The 23,487-nt window shown below is 35.1% G+C and overlaps 1 protein-coding gene and 1 long non-coding RNA gene across 2 annotated transcripts in view; one reads left to right on the forward strand and one right to left on the reverse strand.

Moving 5' to 3' along the window:
* Window positions 1–7,996, forward strand: part of LOC119469030 — a 123,690-nt gene extending 115,694 nt beyond the window's left edge. Inside the window, exon 3 of the long non-coding RNA XR_005197853.1 lies at window positions 6,906–7,996. This is a non-coding gene — a long non-coding RNA (uncharacterized LOC119469030). The remainder of the gene's footprint in view (window positions 1–6,905) is intronic.
* The window catches only part of NAMPT (nicotinamide phosphoribosyltransferase), a 39,324-nt gene that overhangs the window by 10,210 nt on the left and 5,627 nt on the right, over window positions 1–23,487 (reverse strand). The window contains exons 2-8 of the mRNA XM_017515439.1: window positions 21,151–21,307; window positions 18,783–18,886; window positions 16,092–16,220; window positions 10,690–10,848; window positions 9,885–10,021; window positions 5,221–5,446; window positions 3,046–3,165 (exon numbers count right to left, since the gene is read on the reverse strand). Coding sequence (XP_017370928.1) covers window positions 3,046–3,165; window positions 5,221–5,446; window positions 9,885–10,021; window positions 10,690–10,848; window positions 16,092–16,220; window positions 18,783–18,886; window positions 21,151–21,307 — 1,032 coding nt within the window. The remainder of the gene's footprint in view (window positions 1–3,045; window positions 3,166–5,220; window positions 5,447–9,884; window positions 10,022–10,689; window positions 10,849–16,091; window positions 16,221–18,782; window positions 18,887–21,150; window positions 21,308–23,487) is intronic.

Below are 23,487 nucleotides of genomic sequence, written 5' to 3' on the forward strand. Positions count from 1 at the left end.
ACTTCTCCCTTCCAAATCAATCTTTGGAAAACTACCATAATTTGGGTACCGACCTTATTCAACCACGACCAAACTGTTTCAAAGAGAAAAAAAACTTAGGTTTCATAGCTGTAGATACCACCTGAGATTGGTATACATCCAAATGTCACTGGTTTCTGAACACAGATGGCCTACATTGTTAGTGATATTCTAGAGTATTTTAGGTGTTAGTTATGATGAAATTATGGCCCTTAAGAAGCTTATTTAGTAAACAAGAGGCAAAAATTTTAAGATAATACAGATATACTTTGAAAATACTATGGGCTTGCTTCCAGACCACTGCAATAAAGCGAGTCACAGGAATTTTTTGGTTTCCCAGTGCATATAAAAGTTATGTTTATACCACATTGTGGTCTATGAAGTATGCAATAATGGCATTATGTCTTAAAAATACATACCTTAAACATAACTTGATTAAAAATACTTTATGGCTAAAAAATGCTAATGGTCATATGAGCCTTCAGTGAGTTATCTTTTTGTTGGTGGAGAGTCTTGCCCGGGTGTTAATGGCTGCTGACTTATCTGGGTCTTGGCTACTGAAGGTTGGGGTGACTGTGGCAGTCTTGAAGTGACAATGTTGTTTGTCACATCAATTGACTCTTCCTATCACGAAAGTTTTATCTGTAGCATGTGGCGCTGTTTGGTCTAACAGCATTCACCCACACAAGAACTTCTTTCAAAAACTGGAGTCCATCCTCTCAAACTCTGCTTTGGTTTTATCAACTAATTTTATGGATATTCCAAGCCCTTTGTTGTCATTTCAACAATGTTCGCAGCATCTTCCCCAGAAGTAGATTTCATCTCAAGACACCACTTTCTTTATCCATCTTTATGAGGCAACTCCTCATCTGTTCAAGGTTAATCATGAGACTGCAGCAATTCAGTCATACCTTCGGGCTCCACTTCTAATTCTAGTTACATAGCTATTTCTATCACGTTTGCAGTTATTTCCTCCACTCAAGTCTGGAAGTCAAATCAAGACTCAGTCATTCATGAGGGTTGGAATCAATTTCTTCCAAACTCCTGTTAATGCTGCATTTTAACATCTTCCATGAAGCATGGATGTTCTTAATGGCATCTAGAATGGTGAATACTTTCCAGAGGTTTTCAACTTACTTTGCCAAGATCTACCAGAGGATCACCATCTATGGCAGCTATATAAATGTATTTCATAAATAATAACACTTGAAATTACTCTTTCATTGATAGGCTGTTGAATGGAAGTTGTGTTAAGAGGAATGAAAAACATTAACCTCTTTGTACATCTCCGTTAGATCTTAGATGCTATCTGCAATGATATTTTGAAAGCATTTTTTTCCCCTGAGCAGTAGGTCCCAACAGTGGGCTTAAAAAATACTCAGTATACTATGAGGTAAACACATGCTTGTTATCCAGGCCTTGTTCCATTTATAAAACACAGGCAGAGTAGATTCGGCAAATTCTAAGGGCCATAGGATTTTCGGAAAGATAAATGAGCACTGGCTTCCACTTAAAGTGACCAGCTGCATTATCCACTAACAGGAGAGTTAGCCTATCCTTTCAAAGCAGGCACTGACTTCTGTTCTCTAGTTATGAAAGTCCTAGAGGGCATCATGTTCCCATAGAAGGCTATTTTGTCTACACTGACAATCTGTTGCTTGGGGTAGCCACCTGCATCAATGATCTTGGCTAGATTTTCTGGGTAACTTGCAGCAGCTTCTACATCAGCACTTGCTGCTTCATCTTGCACTCATGTTACGGAGATGGCTTATTTCCCTAAACCACAGGAACCAACCTAGGCTAGCTTCCAATTTTTCTTCTACAGCTTCCTCACTTCTCTCAGCCTTTACAAAATTGAAATGAGGGCCGTGCTCTGGATTAGGCTTTGGTCTAAGGAAATATTGTGGCTAGTTTGATCTTCTACTCAGACCACTCAAACTTTCTCCCTATTAGTAATAAGGTTGTTTCACTTTCTTACTCATATGTTTAGTGAAGTAGCACTTTTATTTTTCTTCAAGAACTTTTCCTTTGCATTCACAGCTTGGGCTACCGTTTGGCTTAAAAGGCCTATTTTAGCTTTCAACATGCCTTCCTCACTAAACTTAATCATTTCCAGCTTTGATTTAAAATGAGAGGCATATGACTTTTCCATTCACTTTAACACTCAGAGGCCATTGTGGGGTTATTAATTGACCTAATTTAAATATTGTTGTCTCAGGGCATAGGGAGACTTGAAGTGAGAGGAGAGAGACAAGGAATGCATAACTGGTAAAGAAGTCAGAACACACACAGTATTCATCAATTAAGTTTCCTATCATACCTGCGTATGCTTTGTGGTGCCCTAAAACAATTACAGCAGTAACACTGAAGATCACTAATCGTTTATCACCATAACAGATATAATGACAAAGTTTGAAATATTGTGAGAATTTACCAGTATGTGACATAGAGACATGAAGTGAACACAAGTTGGAAAAATGGCACCAACAGATTTGCTCAACACAGGGTTGCTACAACCTTCAATTCATAAAAAATGCAAAGCACAATAAAATAAGGTATGTCTGCATAACACTTAAACTATTTGGCTAAATGTAATAGTGATGACATTCAATGCATAATTTAGAAGAGGTGACAGCTATTCTATAATTTCTGAAAAAGCACCCATTAATATCATCTGAGTTTTACACTGTTAGAGTATGTGAAGCTCCAGTCTATGAAAACACAGACCTATGCCAGCGAGTCAAGGCTTTGTTTTATATTCCAAGGAGTATTTCTTGACTGACGTTTTCTTGTTTCACAGTGATACTTGTTTTGATTCAGTGTTCAGGGTGGTCAATGACTACTGGAAGAATAAGTATGGCTTGGCTGGCACTTCCGTATTGTAAACTAGTATTTCTACACTTTAAGCAATGCAGAGATTTATACCAACATAAACACTTATGAAGACTTAAAATTATATTTAGTAATGTGTTGTTGATCAAACTAATAAGAACTGCCTTATTGAAATTTTTACTATAGAACACATACCTCTTGTAAGGTATTAATATCTACTCCATCCCCTTGAATCACTCTGAGATAAGGTGGCAGCAACTTGTAGCCCTTTGAGTTCTCAGTAACAGGAAACTTCTTACCTAAAATCTCCAAAACCTATATGGAAAAATACACATGCAACACAAATAACTGAAGCTGAAAACAAGAGCTTTCAAAGTTAAATGATTTTGCTTTGATAGACAATCTTGAGAATATAAAAATTAACTACTTTATATGCCTTCTAAAATCTGGTCCCAACCGCTTTAAAGTACATTAATAACAAGGATGTTATTTCCTATGAAGTGAATTTATACCATAAAGTGGCTCAAAACAAGTTTTTTCCCTTAGAACTTTCAAATTATATGGATTAAAGAAAAAAAATCCTTAATATTAGGAGACTGAATAATAATATTTTAAAGAAGTATATAAACCATTATTCAAATTACATAGATTCAAGACAAAAATCCTTAATATTAGGAGATTAAATAATATTTTAAAGAAGTATATAAAGATCATTTAACTCATGATTATACTTTTGATTTGGACTTACTCTGCTTGTGCCCAATGACTTTGGTTTTTGTCTGATATAACTCAAACATAAATCCATTTCAATCACAAAGTTCAGAGGAACTGTGATAGGCAGACACAGCATCTAGAACCCATAGTCTTTAAGTTCTCCTTTGCTCTTAATTAAAGCCAAATTGCACAATACGCAAATGATCCTACTCATTCACTAACCACTAAAAGTTTTGTACATCAATTTGAAATTTCTCAGAAAGCTTGGTCAGAGAAACAAGACCTGGAAGAGACACTTGTCATTGTCTTTCCGCAACAATCACGTCCTTTTCCTAAATAAACTGATTAAAGATTCTAATACAGAGAAAATTCCATATTAACAAAATCAGTTTCTTATAACTAGCTGTGTACATTTTTTATTAGGTAACAGTAAAAACATGAAACCTATCAAGTTTGCTAACACCAAATACTGTAGGCTAAGACAAGACCTTCAGCTTGGCCTATCATTTAACAGAGTAAGAAAAGACTTCCTTAATTCTCTGTCCCGGTTCCTTAAAGGGTAAGTACTCTATCATCTGCTCATTAACTGAGAAACAATGTGGTCAAGCAGCAAGGCTTCAGGCAAAAGACCTATATTGGATATTTGACTCCTTATCTTATATTCTGGGTGACCTTGATCAAGTTACTTTAACTTTTCCAGGCCTCTGTTTTTTCTTCTATAACAGGAACAGTAATATTTATCACTGTGGTTTTTTGTAAAGATTAAATGACACATCTTATGTAAAGCACCTAAAATAATACTTTTCTAGTAGTAGGCATCAAATAAGCCTGCTGTTGCTATTACTTTTTTTTTTTTTTTTTTTGAGACAGAGTTTCACTCTTGTTACCCAGGCTGGAGTGCAATGGCGCGATCTCGGCTCACCGCAACCTCCGCCTCCCGGGTTCAGGCAATTCTCCTGCCTCAGCCTCCTGAGTAGCTGGGATTACAGGCATGCGCCACCATGCCCAGCTAATTTTTTGTATTTTTAGTAGAGACGGGGTTTCACCATGTTGACCAGGATGGTCTCGATCCCTTGACCTCGTGATCCACCCGCCTCGGCCTCCCAAAGTGCTGGGATTACAGGCTTGAGCCACCGCGCCCGGCTGCTATTACTTTTTGAAGAAGACAAACTAAGTCCTGAACATTAACAACAAAAAGCAATATTGCTACATTATCAATCAATAGTATTTCTAAAGAATCTCCACTTAAATAGTATTTTTGAATTATTTTTATTCCATAACACCTTGTTCATGTTTCTTTTGTGCTAACAACTTTAAAGGTCTAGCAGTGACTTACAATGAAAAAGTAACAAACTGCCAATAAGTTTAGTGCCCAAATCACAAGATTAATTAAAATGGCAATGCTGTTAATTTTGCAGGTAAGCAGAAAAGATTATTTTACTATCTTATTGACAGTAAAATAATCCGTAACTCTTGATATCCTTCTGTGCTATTAATGTGTGACCTTGGGCAAATCTATTACTGTCTGTGGGCTGCAAGTCTAAAATCAGGGTCTGGTCCAGACAGCTCTGAAATTGCGTGTGTGTAAATGAAAAGTAGTGTTGATGCAGCTGGGCTACAGGTATTCTAACAGTCAAGTTACATATGAAAATTTACCTTTAACACAGTGTCAAGAGGGTTTCCAGAATCCGGTCTGATTATTAGTGGTGCCTCTGTACTTCTGGATACTATTAAATGTCTTAGATCTTCACCCCATATTTTCTCACACGCATTATAAATGTCATAGCTATCGCTGACCACAGATACAGGCACTGATGAAAACTGTGTTACTATATGTTCAAAAGCATCTTTTTCATGGTCTTTCCCCCAGGCTGTTATGGTACTAGAAAACAAAATGAAAATACAGATTTACTTATGCAGACACAGAATCTATTCCTGAATCACCTTTAATCACATCCCATGTTTACTATACCAAACCATCAATATCACAGAGAAGGTGACTGACTTAGTTTAACGAATGTACATCAAGGCAAATGAAATATCTGAGTCAACTACACCTTAGCCAATTAGTTTTTAACACTGTAAGTAGCCTTACTCCTTTTCAACAGTTATTAAGTTTCCTAGCTCTTAAGTCATTTTCAACCAATTATAAACTTTTTTTTTTTTTTTTGGTATTCCTGAATCTACTGATTTAAAAACAGTCAACTAAAAAGCACTTGGTGAGTGCCCTTTTTACATTACGTCAAGATATTAGAAAGAATGCATACACACTTCCATTATTTTGTTAGGCAATGAGAGCACCTGGCTCCCTTCTGTGAATTTCTGAAACTATATACCAATAATAATAAAGACATACATTTTGTTTTTTTACCTTTCAAAATCTTAGAGGCAATTATTTATATTACACCATACATATATATAGTCAACTACCTGTTATGTCTTCAAATGGCTAGTAATAAGAAGTCATGTACTTTGTTTGTAGATTATCTACTACAAATTAATATATGCCCAGGAAATAAAAATTCAAAGTTTAAGCAAAATATAATTAAGATGGAAAATAAGGTATGAGAGTTTCTATTTGGATAAGAATGGTTATAGTGATTTTTGCAATGTCCTTAATACCAGTTCTTCTTATTGGATAGATTCATATTTAATAAGTGATTACAGATTGGGTATTGCTTATGTTAAATGCTTGGGACCAGAAGTATTCTAAATTTCAATTTTTTTTGAGATTTTGGAATGTATGCATTATACTTATCAGTTAAGCATCCCTCGTTCTGAAATCGAAATGCTCCAATGAGCATTTCTTTTGAGCAAAAAGCTTCAGATTTTGGAGCAGTTTGGATTCGGATGCTCAACCTGCATAAATATTTGTTAACACATAATGTAAATAATTTTAAAAGATCTAAAACAGAACTTAACATTTCTGAAAATTATTATTTCATTATGCCAAGCAATTTTTCATTTTCCCTAATTTTTCTAGTCTTTGTCTCCAATCTGTTCTCCCCAGTAAATAATAAAAAGATAGCACATTCATTTATTGTAAAGCCCAAGTAAGCATAAGTTTAATTCATAACTGTTTAAAGAGTCAGACTTTATGTCTGAAATTATCACTTTATACATTTTTTTTTTTTAAAAGGAGTAGAGTTCATCTTTTTCCCATATTGTCAATGGTATACTTGGGGTAATGCAGCATGTACATTTCAAGATGATAAAGACTACAACCTAGAATCCAAAATTGAAAACCTATTTATATTAAACTCATTAGTGAACACTCTTCTTAACAGCTACAGAGGCTGCCAGTAGCTATCATGTCAATTCTCTATGTTATGCATCTGTAGGCTAAAGGAATTAAGATACGACTGAAAAGAAGCTCCTCTTCATATTCAGAACTGCTAATTCCCTCTAAAAAGGAGAGAATTAAGATCAATGAATACCAACAATGGAGAAGACACCGCTTACAATGTTGTAACAGTAAGTCATCTAACCATCTACTTGTATCATGTCTAGCAAACTTCATTGTTCGATCTTACTTGCTTTCTCCAAGACACCTGAATTTTCCTGAAGCTTTCTTTCTTGACTTCAATGACATCTCCCATGTTTCACCTTTATTTTTCTATTTCTATGGTTCCCTTTTCAGTCTTCCCCAGACGCTGAGCTCTCCTTCTTCAATCTAACCTGCCAAATGGCAATATTTCTTATGGCTCTGACTTAGGTACTTGTCTTCCGTAACACCTTGTGTGAAACATTCAAAGCTTAAGAAAAAAAAAAAAAGTCCCTGCATGAGGGTTTCCAGCATCTGTATTTTAGCATCTTTCTTTTCTGGGCTCCAGATCTACTTTGTTTGATAGAAAGTTGAGTATCTTCATGTCAGCATCCCACAGACACCTGCTATAGCACACTCTAGCTAGATCGATCATAACCTCTATTCTTCTAGTATTTGATATATGAAGATTATAAATGAATTCTAGAGATCATAAATATCATTAATGAATTCTACCAATGCTATTAATCCCAATTTCAAGCACCAAATTAAATCTGATACCTTCCCAAGTTTGAGAAAAAAAGCTTCTGTAATTAAATATTTCTAGGTACAGATTCTTCTATTAAGATACATATAATAATGTAAACGTCTAAATTTATACAGTCCTCTTAAAGTTATTTTAGATGTTAGCTCATTTATCATCAATGACCTTGTGATGTTGGAGATGTAAAACTTTAGGCCCTCCTTTTGTTTGGTTGGATGGAGGAAATGAACAGAGATAAGCACTTGAGAGAGACAAGTGACTTGCTCAAGGCCACCCACTATGTCAGCCGGAAGGTCACCCAGGTTTCCCAACTTTCAATCCAATCCTTTTTGGTACACTATGCTCTTGTTTAAAAGACGTTTCTATTAAGAACATGTGAAGCATCTGTATATAAATTTTACCAATGCAATGAATGAGACCATAAAAATAAAATGGATTTTTATCTCATGCCCACATATAGCATCCTTTTCATTTTAACAAGAAAGCCCTAAAGCCACTGTCCTTGTTCTCAGAATGATGTTACTACTTTGAAACAACCAACAGCCAAGAGTCTAATATGTGCATACTACATTAGATTTTTAAAAGATGCACATCTAAGTCCAAAATAAAAATACTCTAAAACTTTATCTGTTAAAGACACTCTTATTTTCCCAGGTTGCTAGTCTTGAAACTTTATGTAAAAGTGTTCAACAAGGCCTTACTAATACCACAATGCTCATAAAGGTCAGCTGAATCTATTCCCTAGAGTCCCAACTCAAAACACCAAGTTTTAGCAGTTTTATCTCCCAAACATTGCTCATGTTTACCTATTTCCTTCCATTTATTTGGCATCTTGGTTCTGGACTTCATCACCTTAAACTGTTGGAATAGCTTCCCATAAAGACTATCTTCCGGTTTTTCCAATCCATAGGACAGACATCCTGCTATAAAAATGTCTCCTACAATATCTATCTGATAACATCACTTCTTTGCTCAAAAATGTCAGTGGCTGCTTCCATTTAAAAATGCCTAATTTAGAATAACCTAGCATGATGTGCACACAGTTAACATTCAATGTCAAAACATGAGGGCCCTTACTAACCCGAACCTGTCTTCTCGGTCTCCCCTATGCTCCCTAAGAAATCTGTTTCAGCCTTTATTCTCTCAACACATTCACTCTCTCTGCTTTCATCACTATGTTTCACACAAGATAAGCATGCAATAAATATTTACTCAGAGAATGAATAACTGCCCAATGTTAGCCATTAAATTTTACCAATCTTTCAAGAAGAGAAGATTTTGCATATTCTATAAAAGCTTTCTTGATACTGCTAGTGAAATATGATCCTCCTTTCCTAGTGGAATATGATTCTTCCTTTCCTTCCCTTGTAACACTACAGCATTTTAACTGTACCTCCTTACAAGCACTTAACCAACAGAGCAGACTATCACTAGTGTATTATTTCATCCTGAGGATAGGGTCAGTTTTAAAAAAATATCTTTCTATCGCTTGTTGCACCCAGTAGACTGCCTTGCATATGAACACTGGTCAACTAATATGGCTCAAATAGTAGTAACAATAAGGCTTAATTAGCTTGATTCTAAACTCATTGCTGTTTTTAGCATTTTGGAGTTTTAAGTATAAGCAGAACTTAAACATTCCCTAATGATCATAGTAAATAATTTTGTTATAAAAACCAGAAATAAGGTTTGACAAACACTTAAAAAACCCCATGTACTTTCAATAAAGTTAGCTCTAGGACCAGGGCAGCTGTGGTTTAGATTATAATTTCTTTCTTGGGTAACTAAAGATGGTTTAGTAAGAGTAAATAAGGAAGTGTAAAAAGGATCTGAACACCCTTTCTTTCCTCAAAACGTCTTGCTTTCTCATCTACAACTGAAGGTACTGTACAGATGACAATTTCCAGGGCAAATACAGGGAAAGTCATATAGAAGGACAAGGAAAAGGCAAAAAGTGGACAGTACTGTAAGTGAGTGCTTCTAAATTTAATGAATAAAATCTATCTACATTTGGCAATACAGTAACAAAAAAAATTCCTTAAAAAGAAAATTTCTATGACAATGCAAGTGTTGGAAAAAAGCTCTTAAGCTGTTTCTTCTAGAATGGATAGAATTTCTCTACCTCTCTGAGACTAATGTTTATACTTCTGTATAGATACTGAGTTTGTGTTGCTCAAGTTCATGAAGATTTACTGTAGGTACCTGGCTCTGCAGTTAGGTAAAATGTCACTGAGTTACAAATACAAGAGTAAAAAAAGTTAGTAGTTTTAGTAAATAAACAGAATTTTTTACCTGTGTTCTGCTGCTGGAACAGAATAGCCTGGAACAGGATCTTTCGTTCCATAATATTTTTTTATGAGAGCAATTCCTGCTACTGTATCTGTTCCTTTGAAGTTAACCAAATGAGCAGATGCTCCTATCCCAGCAGTCTGGAAAATCAATCATAAACCGAAATCCAAAAAAGAAAAACCCACATAATAATAAGACCAGCAGAGGACCATCCAGTCAACCATATTTAAGGTATATGGCGTGGCTCCCATGGGAATTGTCTTTAGCTATTCTTAGGAAAGTATTTATTATCAGAGATAACAGTTCTTAATGACAGAGATTCAATTTTTCCTAAATATTAAAAAATTCAACTATTATCTCCTCAAAGAGGTAACAGTTATTAACTAATGTTATTAAACTATTTAATAACTGTAAATATTAATTACTAAATTAAACATCAACTATTTGATATATTAATATTTAATAAATATTAAATATTAGCTATTTAATAGTGCTCCACCCCACTTTTCATCACTCTCTCTTCCCTTACCCTGCGTTGTGCTTCTCTATGGAATTATTTCACCTCTGATATATTTATTATGTCTATTTCTATCCATCTGTCCATCTAATGTATCAAGGACAGGGACATCTGTGGAAGGCCATATCCCATGTACCCTGCACATAGTAGTAGGTACTGAGTATGTATCTGCTGGCTGAATCTTCGGAATTTCAAAATGTGGCCTGCTTAGAACCAAGATCAATCCCAGTAACATCCCCAAAAGTTTATAGTGGTACTCTATATTAAATGAGGTTGGTTTCAGTCACTTACCTCTTGGGAAGAGACTCCTCTGTAGCCAAAATCATGTAACTTGTATTCCAGACCATCTAAGTTACCAGAAGTTTCTAACAAATATTTGGCCAATATTTTCTTCTGCTCTCTGGAATTTGTGGCCACTGTGATTGGATACCAGGACTGAACAAGAATAGTCTGTAGTAACAAAATTAACCACAAACATTAAGACATAAAATCCTGCGTTCGTTCTGAGGAAAATCCTAGCTTTTGTTGGAGGTATGTCCTGGAGCTTCCATACTATTAACTAGACACTCAACTGCACAGGATGCCTGTTGTGTGCATTCCAGATATAGTACATTGCTCAGCTCTCAAATCAGCAACAAAGAAGATAAGCACAGCAGGCCCACACAACAGAGAACTTCACATTACCAAGTTTCTATCCAAAGCTCCAAAGAAGCAAATAACATTCTGAAAGACTATCTGTGATAAAAGGACCAATTTTGAAAGTTTCAATCTGTCATGGATCAATAGTTTATAAAGTACACTCAAACTGGGATGCTGAGGCAATGTCAAGCTGCCCTAAGTGTCTAAATGCTTACTCTTCATTTCTGTACTTAACGTGGACTTGCATCAACTAGGGCATAGACCAGCATGGACCAGCATGCCCTATTTGATGCAAGTTCACATTAAGTATAGAACTGTATTTTGATTAGTACTGGTCTAAAGAAGTTGTTCGTTTACTCCTCTAGGTAGTCTTGAATCTAATTTTCCCTTGGATTGAATAGGACAACTAAGTTATATACTTGAAGCACTTTAACTTATTACTACAGAAATATATTTACCGAGTTATGCTTTATGTATGTAGCTTTTATCAAATATATAAGTATTTTATCAAATATATAAATATCAAATATTTATCAATATTTATAAAATACATCAAATGTTTATCAAATATATCAAATATTTATATATTTGATAAAATACTTATATAAGTAAGTCACAGGAAACATTTCCGCATATGTTGTTTAATCAAGGTCATGGTCTACTTTATAATTCAGTGACTACTAAGTTCCCAAATGAGAAAACAGAAGAAATGCTGGGTTCCTCTTTCTGATAAGAACAGTGTTTTGATTTCCCTTTTTTTCTTGGCTGCCAGGAATCTCCACAGAAAGTATGTTTAATTACAGCAACCGTAATAATTATTTCCATTCTAAGATCATACTTTTCTATTTTTATTTTATAAACCAGATAGTATGTCACTAGAAGCAGCTTCAAATCTGTTTGAAAAAAGAGCTGCTAAGATGATGCAATGTCTGTGCTGAACCAAAAAGATATTTATTAACTAAATTTGACAAAGCAAGCTTTTACTGAATACAAGTGATAAATAAAACAAGTAAAAACAAATAAAAAGATTAACCTTGAACCTGCCAATCTGGTCATCGTTTTTAAAAACCCTGCAGCATTCATTAGACTCCTGTGACTGATTAAATGTGGCCTTTGCAGCTCTTCTCATCAAGAGATAGAATCTACGTTCTCATCCCTTGATTCTGTGCTGTCCTTATGATTTACTTTTGACTAACCAGATTGTGGAGAAAGTCCTGTGTGACTCCCAAGCCCCAGTTTCAAGAGGTTTTCCAGCGTCTACTCTTTCTCTTAGAACCCCAAGACCAAGAGGCTCTGAAGAAGCCTCTTATGGAGTGAGACCTGGTAGTCACAGCTATCTAAGGTGAGGCCCCAGACATGGGAATGAGGCCATTATAGAGAGTCCAGCCTTGCTGAACCCTCAGCTAAATGCAGATGTATAGGTCTAAGCAAGACCAGCAGAGGACCATTCAGTCAACCACAGAATCAGGAGAAATAATAGTTGCTTTAAGCCACTAAGTTTTGGGGTAGTTTGTTATACAATAGAAAATTGATGCAATTCTTAAACTCTATAACCAGTCACTTCCAACCTCTGACCATTCTGCTTCTGAAATTATTCTTTCGATTCTACTGCCAGTGCCCATGATTATCCTAACCTTTAGCCTCTCTAATTATTCCTCATACTGCCACTGGTTATCATTCCAAAACAAGTTTTTTTTTTAGGCTTTCCTTAAAAGGCTTTAACGGTGATCTGCTGTTCACGGAGTGGGGGTGGAGCTCATTCATACAGGATTTGAGGCCTTCCAGCATCTTGCCTTGTATACCAGCACAAGGTTTATCGTCTATACATTTTTTACTTTTATGCTACAGACGCCATAGGACTATTTGTCATTCTAAGAACACAGTAGCATTTCTTAAGCTCTTCCTTCTCCTTATTAAAAGCTTATTTTCCATTTCATGATTCCTTTAGACAGAATTACCTATTTTCTGCTACCAACTTAGCACTAATTTTTAATGATATTAGTGGTTAGTTAAGAATAAATTGCCACCTTTCCCTCAAAGGCCCTTTAAGTGAGACACCTTACTCTAACTTCTGTGCCCAGCACTGTTTTTGGTACATAGCTGGTACTTAATGAATATTCACTTGTTGAATTTAATTCAATCAACTCTCACATTTTAATTCAACTCAAATATTAATATTATCTAGGAGTATAAGATATAAAACATATGTGAAAAACTCTAGTTGAGTTATAAAGGTAGAAGATTGACCTTACCCCTCGAAAAATGCCAGGGAAGGAGAGAAATAACTATCAGACACAGTGATCCTTCACATCACCGTTTCCTTTCCATAGTCCAACAAAATCAGCTTAAATTATACTCTTAATAAAATCACTCCCCTTTTAAAAAGATCACTGTAGGTGTAAGCAAGGGAAAAAAAGGCAAGTTAGTTTGGGTTAATCCAAGGTCTAATAAAGTAGGCCTTGTTGGAAACTTTTCCAAAATAGCAATTTGCCCACACAAATCAAAATAAAATTATTAGTTGAAACTAAGACTAAAGGAAGTAAACCTGTAAATTTCCTTTCAGAAGTGTTTATTACAATGCCACTGCATAGGATAAAGGCTTAAAAGAATGAGAAATGGTGTAGTACAGCAGAAAGGGTGCTGCACCTATTCTGTTCATCAGTCTGTCCATCGCTAAGGGATCAATTTCCCCATCTGTGAAATGAGGACACTTGGTCAGTATAATTGTTTTAAACTCATCTTTCCTTTTCTTCTTTTTCTTTTTGGTAGAAGAGGGGGTAAGTTTAGCCCACTATGCTGGTTTCTCAGCACCCGCCCCCAACCCCGTAAGCCTGAGACAACTTTGCAGAACTCCTAGGTGCTCTTAAATTTGTTATGAAATGTGAGAGGACTAAAGTTTGTTCTGGCAGCAATACTGAAATAAAACAACCCAATAATTTCAGTGTATTTTAAAATTCTGTGTACTACTAACAGGCGAATAACAATCAATAGTTATTAATAACTATGAACATATACTGGGAAAGAGAATGAAAAGAAAAACTATTTAGTGCTATTATTTAAAATGTTTTAAATCAAGGTCTGTTTAAAGAACATTTGCAAATTTGCAAGTACTAAGTTTATTGGGGTTGGTAACAGCTTTCAAATATAAGCTGGTAAACTTAGGCTTGGGGACTGATAAGAATAGGATGAATTTCCTCTATCCCCACGAGGAACGCAAAGTATCTATGAAGAGCTCTATCATGGAGGTCTGATACTTAGAGCCTTTTTTTTTTAATGTGTGAATCTATCAGAAACTACGATAAGGAATAGACAGTATCAGACTATAAATTTTTATGCCTTAGATATATAAATGCCTATTTAGGACTGAAATAATTTGAAATAATATATATTAGTATAAAGAAGATAAATTCAATATAAATTGTTTCAGGTTTTAAGTGACTAAAAGCAAGGGTCTATGTACTTTTAAAAAAACAGTATCAAACAGTCCCATATTAAATTTATGTTTAATAACTCCTTTTATTAAAAATGATATTTAAATATTTGCTAAACTACCGCTTTAAAATAATTTTTTTTTTTTTACTTTATGGTTTCCTAGTGAGAGATACTAAAAATAATGGTTTATTAAAACTTTATTAAAATTTATTTTTCTTTATTAAAAAACAAAAATTTAATTTTAACACCAATGTTCTTCACTTTCAGAAGAAGAAAAACTATATAATGAAGCAAGGTGGAATGCTATCTAGTTCTCTCCTTCCATAAATATATGCTTTAGGCAAGTTTAATAAGACATGAGTGAGAGTACTTACTGACTACATCACCAGTCAGACAACTAAAAAGAACAATACGAAAAAGGTTAATCCACAGAGGATGAATTTTCTGAGTGAGATTTACCTGGTTGGGATCTTTGGTATTTAAGGTAAAAACCTAGTCTAGATGATATGAACAACTCTCCTACTCTTGTGTTTTTTTAACACCATCCCCTGAAAACCACATATTTGCCAATACAAACACTATTTACAGCTGTACAGAAACTAGTAAGATACATTCTCTTTTACAGTTCACAGTTAATTGATAGTTTTAGTATAAACTATTTAAAACCCTTATTTAACTGTACCTTTTTTCTGAGTCTATTATTAATGGCCCATCCAAAGTCTATTAATTTCCTGTCAACTTAGCAAAATGTGTTTCTAACATATTCTTGGACCTCTTATATTTCAATTTTTTTTCCAATTTTTATAAGTGAGCCTCAAATGTACTATTTTACAATATAACAGCAAATTACTTTAATAAACTAATTAGTTCTAAGAACTATGTAAATACCTCCAGATAGTAAGGTGTTATTTCCACCATTACTTTCTAATTTCCTCTTACAGGTAAAATCTATTATTAAACTGTTCAGAAGCTAAGTACAGTATTATTATCAAAGCTCTGACCATGTGAAAACATGACTACTTAGGTATACATACAAGAAAAACAACAAAAAAGGCTTGTGTAGAATCCAAAGCCCATAATGTACCCTTCCTTTTAATATACTCTTCCTGAAAAATTAAACAATATGAATTCTTGCTTATATTTAGATGAGAAACTGAAAAGTAACAGGTGGTAGATCCCAGGACCTAAACTGATTAGAGAAAAATGAAGAAAGTAGTTACTAAAAGTTGGAACAAAGTTCTTTTAGTCTAACTTGAACATTTATCATTCATTGAATGTTGTTAAGTTACTAGAAATGTGCTGTTAGAAAAAGTTTGCTCTAAGATAATACACATTTAAAATTGCAGTGAATCAGAGGAAAGCCAACTAAGTTTTAAAAACAATCAATCACTCTCAATAATTTGTTAAACAAAATCTCAGAACATTCTATCCTACTAGAAGGAAACTTAAAGATTATTTAGTCTGTCATTTTATAGATGAGGAAATTGAAGCCTGCAAAGGTTAAGTAAATTGTAGGAGATTATATACCTTTATTAGTAACAAATTCTAAACTGTAATCTCAGTTCAATGGTCTTTATTCAATTAATGTTAAATAAAAATGAAAACGACAAAAAACAATTCACCTCAATCCAATTTGTAAGCCAGTAACACTCTGGATCTGTGTTTTCCACTGTGAAGAGAACATTTCCTCTGGGAATGACAGAGCCCTCAGGAACAGCTTTTACTTCTATTGGAAGATGCCCATCATACTTCTGGTAGGAGAAAATAAATTCATTCATTCAACAGATGATACTCAACTACACGCTGTTTTACAAAAGGTTCTTTACATTTTATAGAAGCTAAATTTACTGTCACAGAAATTGCAATTGTAGATGTTACTGTAATCTACTCAGAATATCCTTATCCTTCTAAAATAAAATTAGTTAAAATTATTAACAACATAGGTACCAATATTAATTTTTAAGTTTAATGCTGCCATGTGCTTCTGCTAAGAATATTTATCACTAGAAGGGGCGGAAAATTCCAAACTGATCAAAACTGTTGCTTTTTTCCCTGCTCATTCAGAAAAAGACAAAGGATGAGTTAACTCCAACATATTCTAAAAATATTCCAAGAACATTATCTTTATTCTGAATTGGTCATTTTCACAAAACAAAGGCTGTGGACTGAAAGATAAAGGATTTATATGCATATAATTTTTTTTTTTTTTTTTTTGAGATGGAGTCTCACTCTGTCACCTAGGCTGGAGTGCAGTGACATGGTCTCAGCTCACTGCAACCTCCGCCTCCCACTGTCAAACACTTCTCCTGCCTCAGCCTCCTGAGTAGCTGGGACTGTGCCACCAAACCCAGCTAATTTTTGTATGTTTAGTAGAGAAGGGGTTTCACTATGTTGGCCAGGCTGTTCTTGAACTCCTGACCTTGTGATCCACTCACCTTGGCCTCCAAAAGTGCTGGGATTACAGGTGTGAGCCACTGTGCCCGGTGAAGGATTGTCATTAAAGAACAAAAGAAAACAAAATTGAGAGAAGGAGAGCTAGGGGAAAAAAAAAAAATCCCTGCAGAAGAACCGAAATAGGTTCCCTCTTTATTCTGGTCATGGACCTCAAACTATGAGATTAGGCCAAATACAGATCTTGTCAATTAACATTCAAGCCTGACTTAACTGACTTCTTCTTAATGCAGTAATTGCCTCCAAAATAAGGCTGAAGGTTATTTGCTATGTGACACTGGCCTCCTTCCATCCCTCCCTTTAAAAGAGAAAAGCTGTCCCTAACTATTCACTAGGAAGGCAAGTTGTTTCAGAAATCCTAATAATTTATGTGATTTGGGACCAGGTAATTAAATAAAGGAAAAATGTGTTTAACACCGGAGGCAGAATGTACAGCAGTAAGAACACTGCCCTATAGGTCCTAGTTCATACTCAAAAGCAGCATGGAGACCTTGGGCAAGTCATTCCTTCTCTGGGTCTCAGATTCTGTTTGTAAAATGGGGTTAGACCAGATTATTTCTAGAGAAGCTTTAGTTCCCCAAAATTTTCTGATCATATAATCAAACAACTTATTGCCCTGTCCACCTGACAGTATAGTAATAAGCATAGCACCTAACTTATTACTGTATTTATCCTTACAACAAAGCTCACAGAAGAGAAACGGAGCAAGCGCAGGAGTTAGCTCCAGATTCTACTGACCTTACTTAAGATATGGGAAAAATGCAGCACAGAGTGCTCACCTGACTTTTTCAAGACCCATAATTAATTACCAAATAGTACAAGTCAGTATTGTCATACAGGCATGAAGGTTAAAGTATTTCTATTTATTCTGTGTTTGACAGTCTGTACAATGTAAAAAACTTTCGTTTGTGAGATAAAGTAACACTCAACATCAAGAGATGCCAACAGATTCCATTCCCACATCATCTTTGTAATATAAGGAAACCAGCAGAGTATATTCAACCCTCATAATTCTATTACTGTCTTTGAAGGCCTTGATATTTAAACAATGAATTCAAACATATTAGATATAAATGTAATACAATAAAGACTAAAAACCAACTTCGTGGATCAGCACCAAACCACTCCCACTATTCAGTGAGAAACTTCCAAGAATTATGTGTAGTGACAGACTCAAGCATCTGTTTTCAGTCAAGAAAACAGACCTACACTTTGAAACTGCCAAATAACCATGCCCTTTCCTACTTACAGTGTATTTTCAAGAATGAATTTTCTTTCTCAAAAATGTTATTTAAGTTTTAATTCATTTATATTAATTACTTAGATGTGCCATAAATCCTATATGCTAATGATTTAACGTGGGGGATATGGGGTGAGGGATAAAATGTTACTAGTAACTTTTAAAGGATGTTTAAAATAGCCATTATATGCAGACCACAAACAAAACAATTGATGTCTTATACAAATTACTCTAATGTCTTATTCAAATTCTGGCTGGGCGTGGTGGCTCACACCTGTAATCCCAGCACTTTGGGAGGCCAAGGTGGGAAGATCACTTGAAGTCAGGAGTTTGAGACCAGCCTGGCCAATATGGTGAAACCCCGCCTCTACTAAAAATACAAAAATTAGCCGGACGTGGTGGCGTGTGCCTGTCTGTAGTCCTAGCTACTCGGGGGGCTGAGGCAGGAGAATTGCTTGAACCCAGGAAGCAGAGGCTGCAGTGAACTGAGATCGTGCCAATGCACACCAGCCTGGGTGACAGAGTGAGACTTTGTTTCAAAAACAAAAACAAATTCCTTTTCAAGAAGTTTTGAACGAAAAGAAAAACCAAAACAGATCAAAACATGAAACCATTTTTTTACCTCAAGAATGTAGTTCCATCCCTTTTCATTAAAGACATCATCTTGGAAATGTTCTTTGTAGACCTCTTTGGCTTCTTGGATTTTCTCTTTGGTTACTACTTTACCTAAAAGAATATACATGTCGTGTTTACATTGCTAAAGATATTCTGTGAGTTGCTGAATTGTCACAGAATTAATGGCTTTGGCTATTTCACCCATTATATGGATTAAAAATATAACTGACAAATTAAATGACTCACCCAGAGTAAACAGCAGAGTCAGAAAAGAATTTTTTTTTCTGGGACAGAGTCTCGCCTGGTCACCAGGCTGGAGTGCAGTGGTGCAATTTTTTGGCTCACTGCAACCTCTGCCTCTCGGATTCAAGCAATTCTTCTGCCTCAGCCCCCCTAGTAGCTGGGATTATAGGCGCGCGCCACCACGCCCAGCTAATTTTTGTTATTTTTAGTAAAGACGGGGTTTCACCAAGTTGGCCGAGATGGTCTTGATTCCTTGACCTCGTGATCCACCCACCTCAGCCTCCCATAGTGCTGGGATTACAGGCGTGAGCCACTGCGCCCGGCCTCAGAAAAGGAATTTGTACTTCCAATCACTCTAAGTATAAATTTTATTAATTTTTTCTGTTACACATCTGCTTTTAAAATAAATACTTGCATAGTTTTTAAAAATTTTTTTTTCTCTAGATTAATTTTGGTACTTTTCAATTTGAGATGACTCAAAAGCTTCTTACATCCAGATGAACCTTCTCACTTTGTTCATAAAGAATGTCTGATCTTTAGGGCTGATAAGACAGTAACTTCCACAATTACTAAACTTTGCCCCATCCAACGACACACTTTTAATTAACTTTTCTTATCTGTAAATGACGGTAACAGTTGACTGCCCATTTATATGATGATTGTGAGGGCAAAATGAGTTAAGACATATGAACCACTTACAATAATGCTGGCCTAGAATAGGTAATCAATACATTTTAGTTATAATTAATAATAACATTTTACAAATTTCTTAAGTTATATGACTAAATTATATGCTATCAGTCTCTGTTAACTTTATACACGATAACTAGCGAACTCATTTGGGGCTAGGCATAGTGCCTCATATCTGTAATCCCAGCATTTTGGGAGGCCATGGAGTGGGGGATCACTTGAGAGCTCAAAAGTTGGAGACCACCCTGGCCAACATGGTGAAACCCTGTCTCTACAAAAAATGCAAAAAGCAGCCAGGCATGGTGGTGTGAGTCTGTGGTCCCAGCTACTTGGGAGGCTGAGTGGGAAGGATCGCTTGAGCCTGGGAGGTAGAGGTTGCAGTGAGCCAATATTGTGATACTGCACTCCAGCCTGGGTGACTAACTGAGACCCTGTCTTAAAAAAGAAAACAAAACAAAACTTTGGTATTCTTGCTACCAATAATTACTTCTGATATCTAGCTAGGTTTTCAGTAGTATAAGACTATCGTTCTGAACTGCCTAATTTTAAAATAGTCACGATTATAGAAAAGAGTTATCATTTGCCTAAAATTCAACTTAATCTATATTCAATTCTGAGATTATGTTTATTTCAAAAGGTTAGAGAGAAAATTTTCCAAGATATATGTGTTTGGGAACTGTTTTCCCCCTAGAAACATCATTACAAAAATGGATTAGAAATGGCCTTTCAAATAAGAAAACACAGAAATTTGGGGGATTTTTGTTTTAATATACATTTGCAACTAAGTCCAGGGACACAGGTAGTTTTTAAAAATAAGTCTTTAAGGTAAAACTGGCTAATATAAAAATATTCTAATTATGATTGCTACCATAATTCAAAAGGAGTTTCCAGTTCAGTAACAAATTCTTTACTCTGAATTAATGATTAATATATAACAAACCAGATTAGCCTCCAAAAATTACTGACTTTTCTAAGCTCCTTTCAAAACTTTTATTTCGGTTGGGCGCAGTGGCTCATGTCTGTAATCCCAGCACTTTGGGAGGCCAAGGCGGGCAAATCACCTGAGGGCAGGAGTTCGAGACCAGCCTGACCAACATGGAGAAACCCCATCTCCACTAAAAATACAAAGTTAGCTGGGTGTGGCGGCACGTGCCTGTGATCTCAGCTACTCGGGAGGCTGAATTGCTTGAACCTGGGAGGCAGAGGTTGTGGTGAGCCGAGATCACGCCATTGCACTCCAGCCTGGGCAATGAGAGCAAAACTCCATCTCAAAAACAAAAACAAAAACAAAAACTTTTATTTCAGAAAACTTTTCTTAGAACATCAAACACACATACAATATTATAAGATTTAATGCATTCAAATTAACAGATTTGTTAAAAATTCCAAGAGAACTCCTAGAGTAATAAACAGTCTTTTAAATATACTAGGAAAAGCAATACCTTTTAAGTACTTATTAAGAATGTACTGCAACCCATAAAATACTGTTTCCTCGTATTTCACCTTCCTTACTTTGGAGTTTTCTGTCTTCTTTTCACGGCATTCAAAGTAGGAATAAACTTTACTTGTGTTGGGTGGATATTGTTTATAGTGAGTAACCTATATAAACAAAAATACTTCTGTTAGAAAACATCAGATGACTAGACTATAAATCACAACAGAAAAGGCTTTAAGTTATTTCAAAAGCAGAGAAACGATACTTCTTGTTTGCTATTAACCAATTTCTTTTCCTGGCTATACCAAATAAAAAATAAGTATCTTACTAAGATATTTTCATAGTTCAGTATCTTAAAACCACAAGAGAGCATTAAATTTTACATACAAGCCCACTAAACCTACTACAAGGCCTCTAGGTTGGAAAAGTATTTCATTTGGTTTTGGGGAACAGTCCTTCATCCAGGCCAAGAGAGAAGCAGCTGCCTAAGGGGCACACGTGACAGAAAAGAATGAACTGAAAGACGGCAGAATTTGGTATTGTTACTACCTAAATGTGGCAAATTCCATTAAGTCAACAGTCAGTGACTTAACATGATGACTTTACTTGTATAATGAGGTACTGAGGATGATCGCTTTTAGCTTTCATAGTGACACTATGTAAACTTGGATGACAGCAACAGCAGCGGCAGCAAAGGAAACAAATTCCTGTTTTGTAATGTTTTTCTCAAATCACCCACCTAATTGGAAAATAAATTCTTATACAATGAAACATCAAATCCTCTTGGGGTTTAAAAATATGAAGAGGTCTTCTTTAGCACAAATTGCTTTTCCATGAACTTGGGTAAGAGCCACTATGTAAAAATTTATGTGCTTTTAAGAAAAAAGTAAAAAGTGAATGTTCATTATGTCTTGAATTTTATTTCAATGTTTCAACCATATTAAAACATTTTACCAATAAAAAAAATAAAGTAGAAGAATAATGTGTGCAATTGAAAGAATAAGAATAATAATGCCTTAATGTTTTAGACATAGGATGAATCATGGCAATGGTGGAATAAATCTTTGCAGACCATTTTTCATGAATGATCACTGTGAACATAAACCATTTTTCCTGTTTAGCTTTGATCTCAAGTTTATAGGAAAGCCAACATTGTTTTTGGGTACCCAGTCTCAATTTTAGTAAAACTTGGTTCTATCCTAAAGAATCTTCGTAGCTTAGCACAAGAATCCTAGGATGAATATATTTCCATTGAAGTTTCTGAAAGATCATGCTGTTTCCTTGCCAATAGTAGCATACTTGCAACTCTATAAAAATGGTCTCTAATGCTGCACACAGACAACGTTGGAGGTAAATCTTTACAGTAACAGGTGATCTGAGAGTTTAAGTCAGGCAGGATACTTGGAGCTTTCTGTTTTCTTTAGGTATAACAGATAGCTATATACCAAAAGATACAGGGAAGTCTCATCAAAACCTAGAAGTATATGTCAGGGTTAGAATCCAGGGACTGATCCCACTATAAGAAGTAACTAACCAAGACAGCTAATACAAAATCCACAGCAATGAAATCTATGTCAGTTCACCAAAATGCAAAAACGAATATATTTATGAATGAGTCTCTAGTAATAAATATATGACCACTACTTCAACTACTTATGAAACTGATTAGAAAAAGGCACCTCCTACCTAAAAACATACCCAAGATGTATGTAAAAATGAAAATGTCCAGTTTACAATGTAAATAACTCCAACTTCTTTAGTGGGACTAAGTAGTGAGGCAGAAGAAAAAACAAAAAGGTCTGATCTTACAGCACAAGTTTATAAGTCTCATTCATAGTTGTATTTCTCCACAGTTAGTTTGACTCTTACTTTCAGACACTTAATGGTGCATTCTATATCAGATTTAAAATTACTAGAAGTCATATTATTTTCTTTTTCTGAGAAGACAGAGTCAAAAGTTAAATGGAAATGTCTCTAAGCTATTTCCATATTTTGGTCTACAAGTACACTGAAAATTTTCTGTTGTACAAATACAGCTCCAGTTCTAGACAATTAAATGTTTATAATTTTAAAGCATACTGCAGCTATGTACTTTAATTATAGTACTTTAAAACCTACCTTTACTCAGAATGCCTTCTCTGAAAACAAATAAAGTACAAAACTGTCTAAATTGCTTAATTAGAAACAAAGTATCAACTCTAAAAATCTTTGGAGAACCTTAAGACAAATGTTTTAGAATATAGCTAATGAATCTAAGTTACCTAGGGAAACTTTCAGGTATTCAGCCAAGAAACACAATTTATTAACCATCTACCAACATCCAACAAGTTTACAGAAGAATACA

Source organism: Cebus imitator, unplaced genomic scaffold (genome assembly GCF_001604975.1).
Source record: "Cebus imitator isolate Cc_AM_T3 unplaced genomic scaffold, Cebus_imitator-1.0 Scaffold550, whole genome shotgun sequence".
Classification (NCBI taxonomy): domain Eukaryota; kingdom Metazoa; phylum Chordata; class Mammalia; order Primates; family Cebidae; genus Cebus; species Cebus imitator.